This window comes from Mandrillus leucophaeus, unplaced genomic scaffold, assembly GCF_000951045.1.
Source record: "Mandrillus leucophaeus isolate KB7577 unplaced genomic scaffold, Mleu.le_1.0 Scaffold429, whole genome shotgun sequence".
In the NCBI taxonomy this organism is placed as follows: domain Eukaryota; kingdom Metazoa; phylum Chordata; class Mammalia; order Primates; family Cercopithecidae; genus Mandrillus; species Mandrillus leucophaeus.
Window position 1 is genome coordinate 868031 of NW_012104576.1, and position 25111 is coordinate 893141.

General features: G+C 39.4%; 1 protein-coding gene across 1 annotated transcript in view; it reads left to right on the plus strand.

Moving 5' to 3' along the window:
- Positions 1-25111, plus strand: part of LOC105548996 (partitioning defective 3 homolog) — a gene marked incomplete at its 3' end in the record, with an annotated part of 241819 nt that overhangs the window by 51349 nt on the left and 165359 nt on the right. Inside the window, exon 8 of the mRNA XM_011993300.1 lies at positions 22680-22790. Within this exon, the coding sequence (XP_011848690.1) occupies positions 22680-22790 (111 nt within the window). The remainder of the gene's footprint in view (positions 1-22679; positions 22791-25111) is intronic.

Here is a 25111-nt window from a genome sequence, read left to right on the forward strand (position 1 = left end):
TGCACTGGTGCGATCTTGGCTCACTGCATCCTCCCCCTCCCGGGTTCAAGTGATTCTCCTGCCTCAGCCTCCCAAGTAGCTGGGATTACAGGCGATTCTCCTGCCTCAGCCTCCTGAGTAGCTGGGATTACAGGCATGCACCACCACACCCGGCTAATTTTGTAATTTTAGTAGAGATGGGGTTTCATCAGCCTGGTCTCAAACTCCTGACCTTATGATCCACCCACCTCGGCCTCCTAAAATGCTGGGATTACAGGTGTGAGCCACCACGGCCAGCCCGGTTTATTATTGAAGTTCTTTTATTCTGCTAAAAATAGCCATAGATGATTTTTGTAAATTAAAAAAAAATTAATTTTGTTTTTATTTTTGAGACATTCTTGCTCTGTCACCCAGGCTGGTGTGCACTGGTGCGATCTCAGCCCACTGCAACCTCCGCCTCCTGGGTTCAATCAGTTCTCCCTCAAGCCTCCCAAGTAGCTGCGATTACGGGCATGAGCCACCACCATACCCACCTAATTTCGCAGAGACAAGGTTTCGCTATGTATGCCAGGCTGGTCTTAAACTCCGGACCTCAGATGATCCACCCACCTGGGCCTCTCAAAGTGCTGAGATTACAGTCGTGAGCTACCATGCCTGGCTTAATTTTGAATTTTTTTAATAAAAAAATTTTTTTTTAGAGACAGGATCTTGCTCTGTCACTCAGGCTGGATAGTGTGCAGTAATGTGGGCCTTGCAACCTTGAACTCCTGGGTGATTCTCCTGCCTTGGTCTCCTTAGTAGCTGGGACTATAGATGCATGTCACCATGCCCAGCTATTTTTTTTTTTTTTTTTTAACTTTTTGTAGAGATAGGATCTCACTTTGTTGCCCAGGGCATTTTCAAACTCCTGGCCTCAAGTGGTCCTCCTGCCTGGCCTCCCAGACTGCTAGGATTGCAGGCATGCACCACCATGCCTAGCCATGATTTAAGTATTCTCTACATAAGGCTGTCAGGAAAGATAATTATGATTACCAGATTATATATTCCATGTTGGGCAATTCCCTGTTTTCAGGCTGAGGATTGTATAGTTGAATGGTGATAGATTTAAGCCAAGAGTTTGTGTTAAAATTGTCCTTTCATATCTGCCTATGCCTCAAAACATCAGGGTCTGGGAGATATATAAGATTCTGTTTCTAAAGAAGTCAAAACTGGTTTTACTCCTTACAAGCTTTGTGGGCAGCTGCTGCAGAGCAAATGAGCGGGTGGAAGGCCTCCCTTCTGAAGGCCCCAGCCATGGGCCACTTACAGACAACCTCTGCCTCGCCCACTGGAGGCGCTCTTGGGCTTTCGCTTGTATCCACACATTTCTCCAGAGGCACCAGGGCCCAGCCCACACCTGGGACCTGGATCTGAGGTATGCCTTCACAGACTGATGACTACCTCACCTTCTTAGTTTCTTCTCCCATGACATTTATAATATTTATACTGTGCCTTCCCTTTCTTTTATAATGACAATATTATCTAGTAATGTTAGTCTTTTTTTAAAAAAGGAGATAAAGGAAGAACTTTACAGTCTGTGCTCATACAAAGGAACAGATACTTTGAAATGAACTGAACAGATACTTTGAAATGATGGCAACCAACTACAGAATTTTTCTAACTGGCTGTATTAAGGTTTCTCAATTTCCACTCTCCTGGCTAATTTAGAGGATTATCTATTATCAGTTTTATTACATTTCTGATTTTGTTAGGTGGTATGTTAGTCATTCTGACTTTTTAAGGCAAACAATAAGCTATTTCTTATATAGCCAATACTGTGGCTAGCAGTCAGCATTCGTTGCATGTTGATACTGGCAGACACTGCAGAGAACATTGTTTTCAATAACCCCTTTACGCCTCATAATAACCCTATAAGGTACTAATTTTAGCCCTGTTTTATGAATGAAGAAACTAAAATATAAATGTTTGGAGAAGAACTAACGTACCAAGGTCACAAGGTAATTGAGTCACAACAAATTTGAACAATGGTCAACCTCAAAGACCATGTTCCTAACACTCTTCTGCACCATCTGAGCCTTCTTTGCCCTTCTGGGTAGGTTTTGGCACCCCCGAAACCTGTGTGGGAGCCAAGATTGCTATGCGACATGGCATTGCTCTTGTGAGTGCTATGGAAAAAAGATGTCTGTTACTAGCTTGGAAATGCAGAAGTTAGTATTTTTTGAACCTGACCTTCACGGCTTGTTCCTACTTGATTTCTATAGTTTTCTGTGTCTATGGTCTCTTCTCTTCCCAAAATAACATATATATATATATATTTAATTTTGTAGGCATGGGGACTCACTTTGTTGCCCTGGCTGGTCTCACGCTCCTGGCTTCGAGTGATTCTCCCACCTCGGCCACCCAAAGTGCTGGGATTACAGGCATAGAACACAGTGCCCGGCACCAAAATAATTCTGAAGGATTTTTACTGCTAATGAAAAACTTACCTGCTGTCCCATTCCTCTCCCTCTTCACAGACCCTCAAACCTGTCTGTATAGATGCGATGGCAGCCGTCCCTGCTCCAGAACACAAACGAGGATGATTTTAAAACAATGCCCTCTTTCCTCCAGCTCTCTTCCTTCCAGGTGGCTCCGTCCTGCACATTCTCTGCCTCTTCCTGTTCCCACCCTCATTTTCCCCTTTCCTTACTGCATGCCGCCTTGTGCCTCCATCTTGCTCCACCTTTGCTGCCTCTTGTTTTCCCCTATCAAAACAATCATGAGGTCATTCTTCTTTTCCACAGAATGTGTTAGCAGTTTTTGCATCCTCTGCTCTTTCCTCTGTTTCCTTGTCTTCCTCTCCACCTCAACCATGCCCTGTCAGTGCCGCCCAGATCACAATTGGCTGATCCTTGGTGGGTACAGGCTCACCTCTCAGGGCTTTGCTCCTTGGCGGGGTTATTCAAGCTCAGCATCACCTGACTCACATCTGTCTGGGGTCCTCCAACCTGACCTTTGTAAATTTCCACTAACTGAAGATTGTAGGGGAAAAACAAAAAAAAAAAACATTTTATCGAATTCCTGCTTTTATAGTTGATTTTATCTATTAGGAAAACATCCCAAATTGAACTTTTGAATTCCTAGAATTTCAGATTACTTTCCTTTTTAAAAACTGTATCTCCTTTTATAGTAGTAAAAAGATTTTTTTTTTTTTTTTTGGAGTGGATGTCTTAAGCTCAGTGTCAAGAATAAAATCATTTTCTTAATTGAGAAAGTGATGACATCTGTTTAATTTATCTCAGGATATCTTGATTCTGGAACAATTTTGAGAAAGTAAAGATTAGATCAACTGCAAGTAGGTACTCTTAATAGGATGGAAATTTTCCTCTGATGTTCTTTCTAGGCCGTAGCAACAGCCAGTTGCCTGATGTTACTTTGAGCACAGTGGCAAAGCATTGATAATCACTTAGGCAGAACACATTCACATAAAATTTTACCTGCGTTGAATGAAAAAAAAAAATCACCTGGGCAGTAAAATAAATTCTGAGCATTTTATTGCTTACCTGGCAAAAATGGTTTCTAATGATGAGCAGGTGGATTTTTTTTTTAATTTGGTTGTGGAGCAGGTGTGATGTTTTTAGTAATTGAGAGGTAAAACCATTTGTTTCATACGTTCAACAAATATTTACTGGAATGCCTACTACATCCTTGGCACTGTAAGAGGTGTTGGGGATTTAGTGGTGGATACAGGAGAGAGGACAGTCGCTGTTGGACCTCATGAAAGGGGGATGGGGAAATTGTGTGAACTTGCCACAAATGGGCCTGGCTCAGACTAGAAGCCATCTGCCGCCTTCTGAAAAATGACATTAAAAGTGAGGTGTGAAAGAGGTTTTGACTTCTTTCTCTGAACTCAAAAGGGGAGAAAGGAGTGTTTTGCATCAGTGGGATTTAAACTTTTTGGTATCATCTGTGAGAAGAAATGCATCCTACTTTGCAACCTTGTGTACAGGTATGGGCACAAATAGCTAAAATAAGCATTTCACAAAACAAAAGATACCTGCCCTTCTCAGTGTAATGCAGTGTGATATATTTTATTGAGCAACAGCATAGAGTAGTGGCTAAGAACCTAAACTCTGAAGTTTGATGTCCTGTGTTCAAATCCCAGCTGTGTGCTCAGCAGCCTTGTATGTGGGACCAGTTAATTAACCTCTTTGTGTTTTACTTTTTCAGTTGTGAAGTGTGGATAATAATGGTACCTGCCTCACAGGGTTGTTTTGAAGCTAATGTGAATTAATAGATACAAAGCATTTTAGAACTCCTCCTGGTACAAAGTAAGTACTTTGTGGGTATTAGCTGCTGCTATTGGTACCAGTAGTCTGCAATTCATTCTTTAAAAATGGTAAGTAAGTGCCACTAAATCAATTTCAAGTCTTCAGTGAGTTCCACAACTGAATTTGAAGAACACCATTTAAATGGTGGAAATCCTCTCAGTTTGCAAGGGTGGGATGAGGAGCCTGGAGGCATTGGAGAGGCAGGTGGCCTCTCATAAATGACTCTTGATATGGCTTGGCTCTGCTCCTAAAGATAGTGCGTAACCATTCAAGAGAATAGCTTGATAAAGTTTACAGTGTTTAGAAAATTAGATTCCTTTAACCACAATGTGTAGAGTGAACTGAAGGGCTAGACCAGAGTGATGCCAGGAACCGTGAGGCAGCTTTTGTAAAAATCATGGCCAGAGATGGAGGTAGCCGTAGGGACAGAGACATATAGATGTATTTCTCAGGTAGACTCCAGGGGACTTGCTTATTTGGTTTGATGTTTAAAAAAAAAAAAAGAAAAGAAAGGAGAAAGAACGATAAGAAAGAATTGCCACAGCCACAGTTTTAGCCTGATCAGCTGGGTGGATAGTCACACACCAGTAAATACTGGAAGAGGATCCTGTTTGGAGGACATGTAACATGTTGCATCTGATATCCTGTGATAGGTCTACCTGGAGGTAATGGGAGGGTGGAAGAGGGGGAAGGGCTGGCACTGTAGAGGTTTGGAAATCAAAGACATGTCAGGTAGTGCTTGAAACCATGGCAGTGTGAGTGAACGGATGGTCTGGAAAGTGCATATAAAGGGAAGGAGTAATAGAAGGTGGCCGGAGAGAGTTCTAAGGCCCCTTCGAATATCACTGGAGCTCAGGGCAGAAGTGGGGCAGAGGAAGGAGCTGTTGGTAACTGAAAAGAGGCCACTGCAGAGAGAGGAGGAAAAGCAAAAGAGTGCGGTCAAAGCCAGTAAAGCAAGGATGTGTTTTTAATTAATTAGAATGATGTGGTCAACATCGTTCCTGCTGAGAGGTCAGAAAGTCCTCCTGGTCTTGGCTACATGGAGTGTTTAGTCAATGAGTGTCAACTGGGCCTATTTTGAAGGGTTACCCAGCACTCTGTGATATACTTGAATCATTTCTATATGATGCAGGTGTGGCTAGCATCGCCGATGCTAATCCTTGTTCAAGTTAAGAATATCGCATATCCCTGTTTTAAGAAGCAGAGCTTTTCCCCTGACACTGTGATACAAACACAGGCACAACACCTGTGCCAGATTTCCATAGTTTTTGAGCAATAGAAATGACAATTTAGGTGATATGTGAATCCTAATTGCAGATTTTCACAAAGGATTGTAGCTTTTAGGATATAAGGAATTAATTTGTAAGTAAATACTTAACATACAAAAGTTGCAGGAAAAATAAATTTGGTGATTGATTTTGCTGCCTGTAGGATCGCTTCTTACCCTCCGTGGTGAGAGACTGTCATTCACTGTCTCTGCCTTTCTCTTGTGTGTTGGGAGTTGTCCTGCTGCATACGACCTTCCTAGAGATATCTGTGGGTTAAGGATCTTCATGCTATCAGCTACTCTAAATTAGCTGCCTAGTTCCAGTCTTCTCTCATGCTTACAGAACAAAAAAAGTACTTATAGTCAGTAAATTGTTTTGTCAAAGTCCAAGCTTTAAAATTGCCCCCAGCCTCGCCATTTTTTTTTTTTTTAAACAAGGCCTTGCTCTGTCACCCTTGCTCTGTCACCCAATTTGGACAGCCTAGAGTGCAGTAGAACAAGCACGGCTCTCTGCAGCCTCCTGCCTCAGCCTCCCATGTAGCTGGGACCACAGGCATGCACATTCATTCATTCATTTATTTGTAGAGATAGTTTCTCACTTTGTTATCCAGGGTGGTCTTGAACTCCTGACCCTAAATGATCCTCCTATCTTGGCCTCCCAGAGTGTTGGGATTACAGGTGTCAGCTACCATGCCTGGCCAAAATTATCTTTTTAGAAAGCTTTCCTTTTCCAGTATTGTTTTAAAATATTGTGACATTTAACCATTATAACACATAATCAGGAGCCCCCACTATGTACTTGCATACATTTCCGGATTGTGTTTTCCCAGGGTTTGTTTTTCCAAGATTCATGAATGCTTCTATTCCCATGACTTCCAAAAAAAATTGTAATATACTATAATTTGCAGATATCTTTGTTTTTCAGGGCAACAGTGTCCATCTTTCATGTCTATCCAAAGGGACATAAAGTCTTTGGTATGTTCAAATTATTAATGCAAACTTTTTATTTGTACATGCATTTTTAATTTTGTGAGTCAGTCTGTGTATTATATACTCTCTGTTTATTGCATTCAGAAACATTTTAACTGGAATTATTTCTGAAAGTGTATTTCCCAGGAAAGTGTAGACTTACATGTATTTCCTACTGTGACACAATTTTGATTTTTTTTTTTATATTTTCAGTAATAAAGTTTTATGAACTAATTATTATTTTTAAAAAGGTAGACCATGTAACCAGTTAGCTGTTTGGTCATTTTGGTAATAGTTAGATACCATTACAGTCTGTAAGTGGGCTACCACTAAGATTTTATCTTTCTTAATTTTAATGAACAAACAAAAATTTGTATAGCATTTTTCCTGTGGAACTCCTTTTTGAGAAGGTCCCACACTCAAATTAGTTTTATCCATGCAATTCTTATTATATTTTATTCTCCAAGTTCTATGCTTTACTCTTTGGCTACACTCCTATTTGACAGAATTTCTTTAAACATTATTTATCTTGTAAGATGGACATTCTCTGAGTCATGAAAGCGGAATTTTTATTCTGTTTCCATTTCGTCTGGTCAGCAAAGGAAAAGGACCTCTCCCTTCAGAAGTGCCTTCCACCGATGTCTAAACACACAGCTGGTGGACAGCCGTCTGATTAGAGAGAAAGCACTTATTAACAGCCAACATAATAGAAAGTGCGTGAAGCCATCACCAACTGGAGAGTACCCAAATAGCATCAGAAACAATGAGGAGAAAATGAAAATCAGTTCTGACTCATGGATTGTTGTTTTCCTTTTGTTTTCAGTACTGACAGTCTTTATCAGCTGGAATAGCAGCTTTGGCCTGAATATCTATTGGTGTTTATTTGCAGTTGTCTCAATTAGTCCTGCTCTTAGCCTTTTGAGAGGCACTGGGCTCCTCCCTGCACTGTGTTGGCCACTGTGGGTTGACTTTGAGGGTACCATCCTGACAGAATCAGTTGTTGGGAACTATAAGACTGAACAAGTTAGGTATTGATCTGAAGATGGGAACATTTCCAAAGATGTTACAAAGGATAAATTCTTTTCTCTCACTGGGAAGCCAAATAGATGAAAGCAGACACTCCTTGCTTGCTTATCTCCATGCCTCGATCTGTAAGAAATTGTCTTGGTTGAAGCACAGACTCAAATACCTGTGGCTTAAACAAGCCAGAGTTTTATTTTCTCTCATTAAGTCTGGGGATTGAAAGCCCAAAAATTATATGGTCGCCTCAGAGTGTTATCAGCGCCACCACCTCCTTTTTATTCCACCATCCTTAGTCTGTATTTTATTATTATTGTCATTTTAAGTTGTGTTGAAATATACCTAATATTTACCACCATAGCCATTTTTAAGCCATCTAGTTCAGCAGCAGTAAGTGTGCTCACATTGTTGTGCACTTCACCACCACCATGAATTTCCAGAACTCCTTTCATCTTGCAAAACTGAAACTCTGTACCCATCAGCCACCATCTCCCCAATTCCCTCTCCCCCGCCCCTGAAAACCACCACTTCACTCTGTCTCTATGAGTTTGACTACTCGAGCTACCTCATATGAGCTGAATCAGTATTTATCTCCTTGCCGTTGATTGACTTCACTTAGTATAATGTCCTCAAGGTTTATCCGTGTTGTAGTGTGTGTCAGGATTTCCTTCCTTTTGAAGCTGAGTATTTTACTGTATGTACATATGTCATTTTGTTTATCCACTCATCCCTCGGTGCACACTAGCTGTTGTAATAAGGCTGCTGTGAACACGAGTGTCTTAACATGCATTTCTATCCTCACTGTCACCTCAGGGTTACAACTCTAGCTAAGTCAGCTTCTTTCTCAGGAGCTTTTCCAGAAGTGCCACTCAGTTTCTATGCACCAGAAATTAAGGATAGCAATGATCATAAAATAGCTCATATTTATTTAGTGTTTTTATGTGCCAACACACCAGGCTGAATAATTCATTTCATCTTCGCAGTACATCTGTGAGGATGGTTGCATTTTACCAAAGAGGAAATTGAGGTTTAAAGAGGTTAAATGAGTTGCCCCTCACAGCCAGTTCACAGCATAGCGCTAGGAAGAGGCAGAGCTGGAATTTGAACCCAGGATTCTGGCTCCAGAGGCCATGCTCTTAACTGCTGTCTTTTATCTTCAGCTCCTGTTTTCAAGGGAAGCTGGGGAATGTGGTTTGATCCCAAATAGGTACATTTCCTCTCCCAGCCACATCAGGGTTTTAGTAGTAAGGAGAAAGAAGAGAATGGATATTGGGTGAGCAGCTCATAGCACCTGCCTCTCCAGCTCACTGCTCTGAAGCCAGGTGGCCTTGGGACTCTGAAAGTGCAGCTGCTTTGTAACTCTGGGCTGCTGTCCACCCTTACTTTATTGTGGTGGCCAAGACTAACCACCACTGGTCAGATCATTTTCATTTAATCAAAAAGACACACAATAGGCCACAAGTGATGGAAAATGCTACCACTGAAATGGTCATGGGCTTCCAAACTGAGGTATACTAGAGTGGCTACCTGGAAATAGAGGAGGAGATGAATGTTTAGATACTCTTGTTAGGAAATAGTGTCTATTACATATTCAGTGATGATTTCTGGCAGCATATGCTATGTGTTTTAAAAAATGATTGCATTGTATCTTCGCTATTTTTTATACAGTATTTTTATTATAATTTAATAGTGCCAGTTACCACACATCAAATACCCCATGTCTTTCTGATTTGGGAATTAAGCTCTTATTTATTATTTATTTTTTTAGAGACAGGGTCTTGCTTTGTCACTGAGACTGAAGTGCAGTGGCGCGATCATAACTCACCACAGCCTCAAACTCTTGGGCTCAAGCAATCTTCCCACCTAAGCCTCCTAAGTAACTAGGATGACAGTCGTGCGCCACCATACCCAGCTAATTTTTGTATTTTTTCTAGAGATGGGGGGTCTCACTGTGTTGTCAGGCTGGTCTTAAACTTCTGTGCTCAAGCAATCCTCTCACCTTGGCTTCCCTAAGTGCTGGAATTCCAGTTATGAGCCACAGTGCCCAGGCTGAGTGAGGCTGTTTAGCACGCTGTTTTAATGTTGCTTGTACTGACCTCGGTGTCTTTTTAGTCTTGTAGGTCTTGTTTGTTGGTCAGTTGGTTTGTTTGATTTTAAGAGATGGTTTTGCTCTGTTGCCCAGGCTGTTCTCAAACTCATTTGACCTCAGCCTCCCAAGTAGCTGGGATTACAGGAACATGCCTTGGTGCCTAGCTCTTCTGTGATTACTTTGAAAATATCCCCCAAAGTATTCTTTTTCTAGCATGTTAGATCTTGTCTTCTGGGACTTAGATGGAATGCTTTAATACTTTTATGTCTGATACTTTCAAGCCCATCCACCATTAGCATGTACTGGTTGTTACTCTGTATTGAGAAATACCACATCATGCATTTTGGTAGACGTTTAAGAGTCCAAGTTACGTTTCCGATATCCAAGTATTTTACAGTCTAGTTAAAGATTCTTACATAGTGATCTTTATAAAGTTTATTTTAATATAATTTTAGTGTAATAATAATGAATTGGTCAGGTATGAGGGCTCATGCTTGTAATCCAAGCACTTTGGGAGGCCGAGACAGGGATTGCTTGAGCCCAGGAGTTTGAGACCAGCCTGGGCAACATAGCAAGACCTTGTCTCAACAAAAAATTTTAAAATTCACTGGGTGTGGTGGTATGTGCTTATAGTCCCAGCTACTTGGGAGGCTGAGGCGGCAGAATTCTTGAGCCCAGGAGTTTGATGCTGCAGTGAGCTATGATTGCACCAGTGCACTCCAGCCTGGGCGACAGAGCAAGACCCTGTCTCTAGTCCAATATGTTCTTTGTGCAAAGGCTAATAGTTGGGTAGTCAATAACTTATTTTAAAATATAATAGAGTTTACTTCATGAACTCTTAATGTGTGAAACTAAATGAAGAACCTAGTCATTGAAAGCAGTGGAGGTAAATCAGAGAGAGATGAGTATACTGTAGTAGAGAGAATTTGGGATTTAGACTTTCTGGCCTTTCCTGCCCAACCCAGCTAGCTCAGCCCCGTCCTGCCCCACCGCCTCTGGCATTTAAACATGTCAGCCTCAGTTTTCCTTCTTTCCACGTTCTTCACATTTAATTTTAAGAACTAAATGAAAGAACGGGTATGGAAGGCTTTTGAAATTTTAAGGTGGGGTACATCTGTCCGCTCATGTTGTTCGCTAAGTTCCTTTTCACAGGGTTTTCTGCCCTTAGCTTAATTATGCCTGAATTATTTCCTCAATAGAGTCTCTGAACTCCTTTGCTAAAAAAAGATATCTAGGTTATTTCTACCCTCTGAGATTTGTGTATATACTGTCCCCTGTGAAGTGAGTTTTGCTAATACGTCGTGAGTATACACACTAGTTTAGACAAGATAGTTTCCACCTGCAGCCAGGGAAAAGCAACATAATGATATCCTGCAAAAGCAGCTCTGACTGGAGGAGCCTCAGATAATGAGACTGAAGGCAATGATGAAGCATTGCGTTCAGTTCCAGGATGCCGTCTTGGATAAACAGGATCTACTTCCCCCAGAACTTCACCCTTGCTTGTGATGGCCAGCGAGCCCGTCTAGGGACTGAGACCACACAGCAGGCAGTGCAGACGTGACAGTTCTGAGGAGATGGAAATGGGATGAGAGGAATTCCAGGCCAGTGCACAAATCAACAAGTTGTATATTTGGACGCTTGTTGAACTATTTGGTCAAATAAGGAAGAATGTGGTGGTTTGACATTTGTTGAATTTCATGTTCCTTTCACATGAGCAGCATTCAGATTGGAGATGAGACAACACATCTCCATATTCTGACCCCTTGCCGCTCCATCCCTGAAACCACCCCAGGATACCAGATCCTAGTTCCAGCTGGTTTCTTAACCACAGTTGAGTTGTAAATAATTAGTGCTGTATATCCTGGTAGAGAGAAACCACAGCACAAAGAGTGAAGGATCTTTTCTGGAAGAGAGCCATTGACATTTTTTGGTGTCTCACCATTTTCTGTATGTGTTTTTAAATTTTTGAGATTTTGGAGGTGGGATGTCACTATGTTGCCCATGCTGGTCTTGAACTCCTGTCCTAAGGGATCCTCCTGCCCCTGTCTCCCAAAGTGCTGGTATTATAGGCGTGGTCTACAACGCCCAACTTTCTCTGTGTGTTAAACTTTCCAGGATACAGGCATGCTGCACAGATGGTGACTTTAAGCAAATATGTGACCTCTAGTCCCTTGTTCTTCAAAAGGGCATTGTGACACAGGTAGATGGTGGGTGTTTGCCTCTTGACTTGAACCTGCTCCGTCTGTGGGAATCTTTTCCTTCCTGTGCTAAGAGTTAGGTGTAGTCTCCAATTCTTAGCAGTTTGTCCACAGAGCCCTTTTTGGGGCCTTATAAACATGTCAGCTCCCTAATGTAGACTCTGAATATGCGAATTAACTTAAAGATTATAAAAAAAGAAAATCTGCACCTCTTAATTTACTCTGTAGAGAGCATTCGCTAAGAAATGTGAATCAAAGGAAATTGTTTCCTATAATCTACAGAAAAAAGTGCTGACAGACACCTTGACTTTACAGATAATGAGATCTTTAGGGAAGCTTTAATCTTTCAAAGTTTCCAGAAGCTATGCAAAGAGCCTGGGGCTCCCCCACCACCAATCCCAAACCTTTAATGATCACATTATTTATCTGTCTTTGTGACTTTAGTCTGCTCTGTGAACATACAAGGGTAAGAAAATATTGGAGGGTGTTTCCGTTGCTGTAACGTATGTACATGTATCACTTCCTATCAGTAGTTGAAACATAGAATTTGAATCACAATGCATATTTAATTGAGGGTGGATGTTTATAACTCAAAGAAGATATCCTTACCTTGTGCGTGTGTTTGTACTACCTCATAAGCATTTACAACCTGGATAGCCATTTGATTAGCTAGGCAGATGGCAACCTGAATTATTATCTTTGTTACTGACTACCTCCTGCTCTTTGTCATCCTAGAGAAAGGTGTGTAGTGAAATATCATTCCACCTTTTCCTTTTTCTTCCTTCAAGTGCCTTTTAAATGTATGTGTTTTTGTGACTTAGGTCTCATTAGCATTTCTTATGGGGACTGCCTTCAGGGCAGCACCACTTACTAAATTGTTCCCTTGCTTTAGGAAAAGGAAAACCATGGTAACCAGATGTAGGGTATGATTATTTGCCTCTGACCTGGCAAAGTGTTGGGTTTAACAAAAGAAGCTTAATAGAAATGTTCAAATTGACCCTTCTCATCACTTGGGCTGCTTAAAGCTCAATCAATCTCTCATTATTATCAGAGTTATTCGAGCAAAGGCAGCAGTGATAGTATTTTTCATAATCACTCCTTGCGCCCAATGTAATTTGCAATTTGTAGTATTGTATTATGAAACAATAATGCATTAAAATGAACAGTGCAAGAATTAGGAGTATAGTCATAAAAGAAAGGATCCACAGAAGTAGTTGTGTGAAAGGCACTCTCAAAATCATTTTAAGTAGACATGACTGAATTCAATGCCAAATTAAGCATTTAGAAAAATCAGAATTCTGTGCTTTTACTATATTTGAAGTATATATGTATGTATGTTTGTATATATTTTATAATAAAGTCAATTTAGTTGGGGGGAAACAGAAATATAATTTGATTATTATTTGCATTTGGGTATTTGGGGTTATGGGGTTAGTGTGGTTTGATTACCTGGGTGGGTATAATTTGAAAAAAATAAAGTGCATCAAGCAAAGGTACATCTTTTGCAAAGAGGGAATGTTTTGCCACAGAAATTATGTCTTTTTTGTCTATGAGCTAGTCGATGTCCAAAAAGCTTCAGCATCTTAATTAAGATATGCTTTCACTCATCTTCTTTCATTTTACTAATGGCTTTAAGTATAGACTATATATATTATTTCAGTGATTTGTGTATTTATCTTGTGTTTTGAAGCAATAAATCTTTATGTTTGAGTCCCACAGTTTTTTGTTTATTTGTTTGATTTTTAGATCTGTGGAGTTTGTGGTGATTCTTGTAAAGTCAAAATTGATTTTGTGCTGGGTTCCCTTTGTCCCCCCCCCATTTCCAATTCCTCAACTATTGCTTTAATATTTCCTTGTTCCATATCCTTCCAGGATTTCTGAAGTGTCAGGTTACGAGGCCTATCAGTGCATCCTTGATTAGCTAACACAGGCTATGCTGGAGTAGGAGTGCACTTATAAGGACATTTAATGGGAGTCCTGAAAGGGATATATTATTCATTAAGGTTGCATTGCACATTTAAAGGTTGTTCTAGCTTGGTTAAGTAGAAGCTACTTTTTCTTTGAAAATAATAATAATAAAGTTACCTCTTTTTCCCAAGATGCCAAGCAATCTAAGTTTATTTTATTGAATCTAATCAGACTGGCACTGATGAAAAGTACACAATCAAATAATTATTTTCAAGTTTGTGAATTTCGTTTTAAAGAGAACCTCTGCCAAACTCCACCAACTTAAAACTGCATCCCGTCTTACAAAAGCGCTATCAACTTGTCATGTACCCTTTCTAAGGCTCCTCTCTCATCATTGTTGATTACCAAGATGCTTTTTTGCCTAAATAGGAGCTTTCTGCTTTTCATAATCAACCTCCTCTTCCCTGATTCATCCAGCATTGCCACAATCTACTGCTGAGCAAATCAGTAGTCTTTCATGGTAGTGATTTCTTAAAATGACACTAAAATATGTAAGATCCTGTACAGGAAGGACATATTAGAAGTGACTTATTTTCTTTTTCTTTTTCCCATTTGTAAAATGGAGGCTGAGGTACAAAAAATGTGGCCAGAATCCATGAGCATGTAATTACAAATGATAACTGCATGCAGTGAATTCCTTGTTATTTTACCCTCTGAATGGGTTTGGGCAGTTTGACGTGCTTCTGCTGTTGCCTGACAGTATTTGCATATGCCAGCACAGATGATTTTGACATTTGGAGTGTCACTGCATTTAGAAAGGTTGGCAGCATCCTGTGAATGGTTATGTGGGCAGTTTTTCTGATCCTATGCAATGGTTACGAGCAGTTCCTGACCTTGCCTTCAAATCCCTGGCCTTCAGAGATAAGTTCTATTCAGGAACAATGTCCTTTGGACCTAATTTCCACTGGCAATGCAAGATTTACTCATTGATTGATTGTGGAGAGAGTAGCCTAGCTCTGTTGCCCAAGCTGGTCTCGAATCCCTGGCTTCAAGTGATCCTCCTGCCTTGGCCTCGCAAAGTGTTGGGATTACAGATGTGAACGACTGCACCCAGTCCTATCTCATTTATTTAAACATAGATTTATTAACCAGCTGCTTTCAGTGTGAGAGCACACAGTCACTGTCTTTGCTTCCTAAAGCTGAGGAGGTGTCTGGGTGTGGTAAGAAGTGTCTCTGGTATGAATTCTGGCTTTGCTACTCACTCACTATATGACCTAACAAATCCTTCAAGCCCCTGTGCTTACTGAGGTTTCCCCTAAGCATGAGGATGATAACACCTGTCTTGCATGCTGGTTGCAGGAATCAATGAGATAAAAGCACATAAAAGAATTCAATTAGTTCTAGCTAAGTGTAATTAAATAATCAAAAGAACATTCAACAAGTGCAAAATTATGTCTCACTTAGGAATTACACAAAATGAACTTCATAGGTCTTGGAATTTCATTTTCTCTTAGGTGTATCCAAGTTAAGACCAATTAAGACCTTTTAAACTAGCTACAAGCTGAACTGAACCCTTGTCCTAGCTTGCAGTGGGCTTTTTAATCTTCTTTGATTTTCAGAAACATGTGGACATACATCTCAGTGCATATGGACAAGAGTGCAGTAGGACAATCTGCAAAGATATATGGCTAGTTTTTTTTCCCTTTGGATAAAATCTAGAGTAATTACCTATTGAGACTTTAAGCAAAAATAAGTTTGTTATTGTGTTAGAGACCAGGGTAATTGGTTGAGGGAAGTTAGTTCTGCACCGAGAATGTGGATAAAGTACAAGAATCAATTAAAAGGTTTTCCAGAGAAACCTGGATCAAAAACCATTCCGGTGATGTATGACTCAGAGGAATAGAAGAATGATAGAAAGTTCATGGGTTTGTTTTGACTTGAGTGAATAATGAGCTCTGGACTATGCAGAGAACTGGATTGAGACACAGGAATGACACAGGACAGGGAGTGTGCTTTTGCTGTACAGGATCTTGAGGCCAGCTCAGTGGGCGGCTGGTATCTCTCAAGGATCCTTAGGACAAATGACAGCATTACCACAGCTGGCCGTGGTCGAAGACAGGTTATACAATGGCTGTACAAACAGATGGTCTTCAAAAATAACAGGAAGGTTCCAGAAAGAGAAAATGAATTCCTGAAGAAAAGGACAGAATGGATCATGTGATAGTGCAAATATGTAGAAATGACGGGCAGACACAAGGCAGAATATTGAACTAGTGACTATATTGACCATTCCAGGACAGGAGTTGGGCATTTGCAGAGGATATGTGACTTCTGGTAGCTGAGACTGAATTCGTATTTGATTCATTTTAAATTATCTTCCCCAGCCAAGCAGTATCACATAACCTACAAATTTCTTTGGGTAAATAGACATGCGGTGTAGCAAAGACTTCTTAGACATGAAGACCTGGGTAATTAGCAGTGAGAAATACCAGCTTTCTAAGTGACATTTCAGTGGGGTGTTTTGAAGAAAGACTTATTTTAAAGACTATTCCTAAACCTTACAAGATAATTGGTTCCGGATATTCTGTTCATCTATTTTTAAATATGGCAGCAGATTTTTAAGACTTTTTTTAAAACATTGTATCATGTTTCAAAGTATGGTATTAGGAAAAACACGTTCATTACAAAATTAATTGTATTTTTATTTATCGCAGGATGCTATGCATTGTTACTCCATGTAATTTTTTTCTAAAGACCTCTAATTTTGGTAGCAGCAGAAATATTACTATTTAAATAGTAAAATATTTCAGTAGTATTTATACTGCAGAGAGAATTATGTGACTTTGCTGAAAACCCAAACGATGGTTTTAATAGCAAGGAAACTCTTAGCAGTAGTTACTTTTCAATGACATTTATTTCATTATAAAAACAATAGAATTTGTTGCCATCCTTTGTTGTCATTTTGTTTGCTTTTTGCTTTCCCCATTCATCATCAAGTTCCGGTTTTGGCCATCATTGTTGACAGTAACGGTACACATGGCCGATCTGGCAGATTGCAGTGATCTCATTTGTAACGCGTCATTGTAAAACCCATTTAGCAGATTAGTTTGAGATTACTTCAGCTGAACGAAGACATTGCTGTGTCCTTTATGAAGAAAACCATACACTGAACATGGGTTACAGTCAATTCTGCTCTGAATAAGACAGGGTTCACTCACTGCATCTTTCTGTGAAGGAGTTTCTGGTGGAGTGTGGCATTTTTGAAAGTGTACCTTCACTCCTAATGCAGCACTGCCTCTAAGCAACTAAGCAATTTTTCATTTCTCTCAACTTTTTAAAGGTATTTTCTTTTTATCCCTCTGCTTTTATTATTATTATTATTAATTATTAAGCTCTGGCCAGATGCAGTAGCTCACGCCTGTAGTCCCAGCACTCTGGGAGTCTGGTGTGGGTGGATCACTTGAGACCAGGAGTTTGAGACCAGTCTGGCCAACATGACGAAACCCCACCTCTACTAAAAATGCAAAAATTAGCCAGGTGTGGTGGCACATGACTGTAGTCCTAGCTTCTTGGGAGGCTGAGGCAGGAGAATCACTTGAACCTGGGAGGCGGAGGTTGCAGGAAGCTGAGATCTCGCCACTGCAGTCTAGCCTGGGCAACAGAGCAAGCCTAAGTTCTCAAAAAAAAAAAAAAAAAAAAAAGACCTGCCTGGGCAATATGGGAAACCCCATCTCTACCAAGAAAAATACAAAAATAAGCTGAGCATGGTAGGTACCATGCACCTGTAGTCCCAGCTACTCAGGAGGCTGAGGTGGGAAGAAGCCATGAGCCCGGGAGGTTGCAGTGAGCTGAGATTGGATTGCACCACTGCACTCTAGCCTGACTGACAGAGTGAGACACTGTCTCCAAAAAAGACGGTCATTCATCTATGTTGATATGACTTAAGACATGACTAGCAGATTCTTCCTGAGGTACCAGTGTAGGTGGCCACTTTACCTTTCAGCCTGACACCTGCTGGGTAGTAAAGTTTTCCCTTTGAACATTTGTGTGAGTCAGAGCAGATTGCAGAACTCTGATTCTGTGCTGAGAATGGGTTTGGTCCTGGAGAAACCATTACCACAGTATTTCTTCAGCTATGCTGTTTCTTGGAAAGTGACTCATCTGACATTCATCCATGGCTTTTAAAAGATGATAACATGCAAATAATTGATACCTTCCAGGTTTTTGAGCATTTTACTGTTAAGTGATTGTCTTCATAGTTTAATTGCCAATTTCAGCTCTGAAACTGTCTTTGCGAGTATACGTATAGGTGAAATTTTTCAATGACTGCCTCCCCTTTTTAGGAATTAAGCAACTATAAATTAAGAAGTACAATAATATTGGCTATTAGGGTGAATATGGGTATAGATGCTTTTTTCTCTTTTTTTACATTTTAGAATGGTTGGTGTATTTTTTATTTACAGTTTATTTCATTTGTCAAAAAATTACAGCTGTGAGTGATCCATTTTTGCCCCAATTATAAAGTAATATGCCGTGATTTTATAGTATACCTTAAATAAATCACATGATTTATAAACTATAGCAATTACCAAAAGAAATGTCCAATACTGACCTATTAACATTTTACCTATGGCTTCTTTAATTTTCATACGTTAATCTTGAATCTGTATTATTTTTTGAGACAGGGTCTTACTCTGTCACCCAGGCTGGAGTACAGTGGCACAATCATGGATCACTGCAGCCTCCACCTCCCAGGCTCAAGCAGTTCTTACACCTCAGTCCCTTGAGTAGCTGAGACTACAGACATGCACCATCACACACAGCTACTTTTTATATTATTAGTAGAGACGGGGTTTCATCATGTTGCCCAGGCTGGTCTTGAACTCCTGACCTTAAGTGATCTCTCCACCTCGACCTCCCAAAGTGCTGGGATTAGAGGCATGAGCCGCTGCACCCGGCCAAATCTATACTCTTAAAAAAGGAAAGTGCTTTATAACAGTTTGGTAATACATTTACAAATAATAAAATAGTTATTCCAGTGATTAGGGGGTGGTCTAGGAACCTAATATTTTCGTACCAAACACAGTGGGAAAATATGGAATCCTTAAGTATGAATCAGGATTCTACTCTTTAAAAAATGTCATATATACTTATGAGAAAAAGGTGAAGGTTGGGCTGGGCGCGGTGGCTCATGTCTGTAATCCCAGCACTTTGGGAGTCTGAGGCTGGCAGATCACGAGGTCAGGAGATCGAGACCATCCTGGTTAACACAATGAAACACTGTCTCTACTAAAAATACAAAAAATTAGCCGGGCGTGGTGATGGGCGCCTGTAGTCTCAGCTACTCGGGAGGCTGAGGCAGGAGAATGGCGTGAACCCGGGAGGCAGAGCTTGCAGTGAGCCGAGATTGTGCCACTGTACTCTAGCCCGGGTGACAGAATGAGACTCTGTCTAAAAAAAAAAATGGTGAAGGTTGATTGACTGAGTTCATATATGTATAAGACTACGTGGGCAAACTGAAACTTTCTTTACAATGTAGGAACAATACCATTTTCTACAAAGATTTTAACATAGCTAATTAACTCAACATTACGTTTTGGCTGAAAGTATCTAATCTGTTTTAAAACATGCAAAATCAACCAATCTAAGTCTTTGCTCACAATTACTAACTTAAGGAGCATATGTACACTATTTCTTAAAGACTAAACTGTACCTTTTGGTACAGATAGAGAATAGTTTGTTCTCAGTGTCACTGCATGGTGTTTCTCAATTATGGTGTAGAGTTGTATTTCTATCATTTGGTATGTAGGAATCTGAACCAGCACAGTGTCTTAAAAATCAGTAAGTCAGCATGGCAACATTGTATCATTTGAAAGACTTATGAACAGAAACACTGAATGGTTAAAATGATTTACCTTTAGGAATACCTCATTATAAGTAAAATAATGTATTAAAATTTGAACTTACACTTTTCTGGAAGTTAGGATTTGTACATTTTTATACTTTGAGATGCCTCAGTGTTGCAGAACTTCCAGGACGAAGTGAATGCCCTGGCTTTAAATGCTGTCTGCTGACACTCAGATTAATCCATCCAGCCCTATGCTGTCCCTTGTATTTTTGTTATTATGACATCTTCACTCCCAAGTCCTCCAAACCTTTTCCTTCCCTGGCCCTGTGTATCTTGCTGGACAGTAACTCCTTTCTTCCAGTTGCTTGGCTAAAACCCTGGAATCATCAGTGACTATCTTTCCCTAATGTCCATGACCTCCCCATCAGCAAATTTTACTGGTGCTGCTATCAAAATATGTCCAGAAACTAAGCACTTCTCTCACTCTCCTCCTACCAGCTGGTTCATCACCATAGACTCCTGACCATTCTCCCTGGTTTCAGCTTTTCACCTGCAGTTCTTCACACTGCATCCAGGGTCATTAAAATGTCACCAATGCTGCTTCTCTGTTCCATATCCTTCAGTGGCTTTTCATGTCATCCCAGTAAAATCCAAAATCCTGTGTGGTGGGCAAGAACCCACATGGTCTGGCCCCTGATGCTGCTCTTCTTCATTTCCTGCTGCCATCTCTTTTTCTCTCCCATTCTAGCCCTATCACTGCCCTTGCCATTCCTCAGAGACACTCAGCCTGCCTGTGTCTGAGGGCCTTGGCACTTGCCTGCTCTTCTGCCTTGCTGACTCATGCCAATGAGGCTGGGTCCCTCTAGCTCAGATCTCTGCTCACATGTCGACTTAGGAGAGAGGCCATCCCCCTCCCCATCACTCCTGGTCTCCTTACTTGCTTTGCTTTCCCTCTTAACACTGTGCACTCTGATGTGTTATATGCGAATTCGTTACCTGAGTATAAGCAATCGAAGCTCTATGGCAGTTGAAATGACCTAATGTGCTCTGTTTACTGTTTATAGCCTGGGTGTCTCAAATAAGCCGACTGCATGGTATATGCTCAGTACGTTTTTGTCTGATGAATGAGTGTGATCTTTTAAATGTTGACTTCTCCTGAGATGTATCAGTTTTTAATATATTTTCTTTCATTTATTCATTCTGTAAAGCCCATCATTATGCATAATTGATATTTTGACAAAAATAGTGTGAAGTCTTTTATTTTTAATGTTTTATATTTATTAGTTTTAAATGCATAGCATGTATTTTATACCTTGTGAAACATGGTCAGATTCTGGATTTCAGTTCTGGAGAATTTTCTCTTTTTCTTTTTTGCAATCGCAGTGATCAAAAATGTAATTTTAAGGATAGATTTGCCTTATAAAGTTAATTTACAGCCAGTTTTGATTGCTGTATAGTAATGTGTGTAATTTTTAAAGTAGTGATGGTGGTGTTTTACCTTTCTTCTGTTTTAACATTTTAAGAATACTTTCCTTTCTGTATTTATAGACCCCTTTCAAACATAGTGTTACTTTAATCAACATATGAGGTGTGCCAACATACACTTTAATTCATATGTAGACAAGTATTTGAAATCAGATTTGTGTTAATAAAAAAACTATGCTATCAACCAAACCATTAATAGAAATAATTTTTTCTCTTTTATGTCAACTTTGGGACCCTTTCCTCTTCTCTGTTTCTTTCTTTCTTTTTAGAAACAGGGTCTCCCTCTTTCCCAGGCTGGAACCCAGTGGCGCCATCATGGTTCACACAGCTTCGAACTCCCAGGCTCAAGCGATCCTTCTGCCTCAGCCTCTGGAGTAGCTGGGGTTACAGGTGCACACCACCACAACTGGCTGGCTGATTGTTTTGATATTTAGTAGAGACGAGGTCTCGCTCTGTTGCCCAGGCTGGTCTTGAACTCCTGAGCTCAAGCAGTCCTTCTGCCTCAGCCTCCCAACGCCTCAGCCTCCCAAAGTGCTAGGATTACAGGCGTGAACCACTGGGCCTGACCCTCTTTTTTGATATGAAATTGTCACAGTAAGGCAGATTACTGTTATTCTTCAGAAAGAAATACTCAATATACTTTAATTATTTCTGAATGCTTAGTCGTGTGACTGTCTATAAAATATTTCTCTTTTGAAACATCTGGTGACCAGTGCATTACAGATGAAGATTGCTTACGGATATAGAGTGCATGCATTCCATGCAATATGGTCTTTTACAGAGAAAAATAACAGAGCAGGGAGAGAAATTGATACCAAGTTTGAATATCAAACTGAGATATTTTGGATGCCGGAAGAGAATAATGTTAGTGTTTTCTTAAAGAGCTCAGCACCCATCTGCAGAAGTTTGTGTGAACTGTTTTTGAATCATAGGTTTGTTCCATGTGTTTGTTTTTGATCAGATGTGGATTTCTAAGTCATAGATGCCACATTCAGTGATTGCTTTTTATCACATTTAGGAGAGTATTTGATTAGAATACCTTAAACCTTTCAATTTAATTAAAGTGCAGTGTAAATTATCCATTGTACTTTAAACCTTGCAAACATGGCCTTCTTTGTCAGTTTTTAAACTATGATGAATGTTTCCAATAAGCCTGGCTGTGAAAATAAAGATTAGTTGTTTATGGAGAGATTATTAACTAGATGATTGTGGATTATCATTTTTTAGTCCTAAGAAAAACCCACTCCAATGCGGATCTTTCTTCCTCTAGCATCTGAAGTATTCAGCACTTAGTCCTACAGATAAATTAATCATTTAATAAGGATAAACCACAACTCTTGTTGTTGTTTGTTTTTGTTTTGCTAAAAGAAAAACTGCTGTTGAGATCAGTTTCCTTGAGAGTTTTCTCTGGGAAGTTCTAATTAAAAATGAATAAAGTTATCTGATTCAAAATACTAGTCCTGACCCAAACTACTGACTACAGAAGACACCTGCTCCCTGTTTTGAAGAAGCGAACATTCATTTCATTGGGTACCTGTCATCACCACAAACAAAAGAAAGCTCATTTTGTATATATTGACAAGTTAGAATTTTTTGTTATTAACAGGTTTGGCAAACATCGAAAAGATGACAAGATTGAGAAAACGGGTAAAATAAAAATACAGGAATCCTTTACGTCAGAAGAGGAGAGGATGCGAATGAAGCAGGAACAGGAGAGGTAGACTTCAGTTACTTGATTAAACCTCCTTAGAAAGAGGTTCTTTTTTTTTTTTCTTTTTACTTTCTTCTTTTTTAATGTAAAGATTTTGCATTTAATTACTCTTTATATTTCCTGTATCAACCCAAATATTGATGGTTGTGAGTGAATATACTGTAAAGAGAGATTAAAAAAAAAAAACTTATATGTATTTGTGACATCAAAGTGGATTTTAATTGCTTTAGTTAAGATCTTTTGCATAGGAAATAGAACAGCATATTAGATGAATAAATAAACATTAATACTGAATTTATGATTTTTTAAAAAATAACACAAAAAGTACTTAAAATCCTGCCTCACTGATATGTGGATATTTACTATACTATAACAATTTTAAAGAAATACTCTTCTGGAAATAAAACTCTTTGAATTTTTATATCACACTTTAAGTATAATAAGAATTCAGGAGGCTGGTATTCTTTATGTTGTTTTTCTTTCAAACCTGACACTTACTTCTTGATTCTCCTTCTATTTCACCATCTTCACATTTTGTGACATTTTCCACTTAAGTTTTCCATGTCTTCCAGATAGATTGTTACCTATTGTCGAATCATTTCCATGTTGAGAACTTAAAGACCAGTGAAACGAATGAAAAGAGTTACTCTAAGCAGGCACTCGAAAACCATTTTTCTAAGTGATTAGAATTTTTCTCATTATAATTCCAGGGGGTGAGAAAGCCATCTCACACTTTTGTTATTAGAGTTTACAGGCTCATAGTGAGCTTCTCTCTGTCATCACATTTCATTTTCTAAGCAGCCAGAGTGAGAGGTACTATGCCTGTTGTACTTCGAGTAATCTGGGATTTCAGTGAGTTTCTGGTACCTTCATGAAGGTTATAAAGCTAAGTACTGTCCATAGCTAGGACTGTAGCCCAGCATCTTTAAGATTAAGTTCAGTATTCCCACCATAATTCTAAAGCTAGGATGCTTTTACTCTAACACTTAATGAATGAAAGAACTGAAAATGGTATCCTACAACAGTTTTATTTAAAAGAGATTAGTATTTGTGTATTTTTTCATTCATCGTTCTAATACCTCTAAGGGTTTTTTTGAGTAGGGTGGTTACTCTGAGTCTCCATAGCTTTTCAGGGTAGAAAATGTATGAGGGAAAAATACAGATTTTAAATTTATGAAGCAAGTGTGCTGGTTCTTCCTCAATTTTTATTTTTAAAAAATCATTTCACCTTGGTTTATAGGACTCTATTTTTTCATCAATTTTGGGATTCCCAAACTTATTAGTGAACTCACTATTTTGGGGTTTGGGTGCATAGTGTTCCTTAGTGTGCGTGCCATAGCATTTAGTGACTCAGAATTATAAACTTCTACCCTAAAAGAGTTTCTTCTCCCCTAAAGGAGGAGACTATACCAGGTAAATGTATGAACTCAGATTCATCCACAGGCAGATATGTAATTTACTTAGAGAGTAATCTCAGTGACAGAAACATTATACCTCCCCCTATATCTTGATACCTGCCACAGGGGATAGATAGCTTCATTAATCCTGTACTATTTTTCATCTTCTAAATATTCTTTGCAGTTTAAGGTGACTGCTATGTTTCCATGCAGAATTCTATCAATGTTTTCCAAAATACTTTTATGATGCTTAGTCAAATATTTCCAGCCAAACAATGATTTTTACATAATGGTTTCACTTGTATTATTAATTTGCCTAAGGCACAGTTCACTTCTCAGTTTTGCTTTTAATTTCCATCTCTGTACCTCTAATGATGCAATACTTCTGGGAACTAGGTTGATCATAATGAATTTACAATGTACAGGAGGCCTAAAATAAAAATCTTTCAGGGTCAAGGAACAAGTGAATGGTCCATTAAAAAAATCAATGAGGCTCATAATTTAAGAAAATTATTATACTTTGACTTTGTATTTCAATAACAACTTTTTGCAAGTATGTTTTATTTAAACTCATGGATTTTGTAATAGAGCAAGTGAATGCAAGAAACAGACTGAACTATGAAGTGAAGTAGGTTTGGCACTTGTGTTTTAATAGGGCAAGCCTTCTTCTATATGTCCTCCTTTCGGTTCTGCCTGTAGTATTGGCAGTGTTCTTTTTGAGAGTGGAAACTGCAGCTTCGTTGAAAAAATTTTGACTGGAGGAATCAATAAAAATAAATAAACCACAACTTATATTCTCCTCACAACCTTTCCCTCACTGCTGACTAGTAGTGAAATATCTCCTGGGATATTATTTACCACTGTAGCTATTTGAATTCCAAAAATTATTTTGGCTGGTTCTATATAAAAATAGAAAACTCAACATTCCCC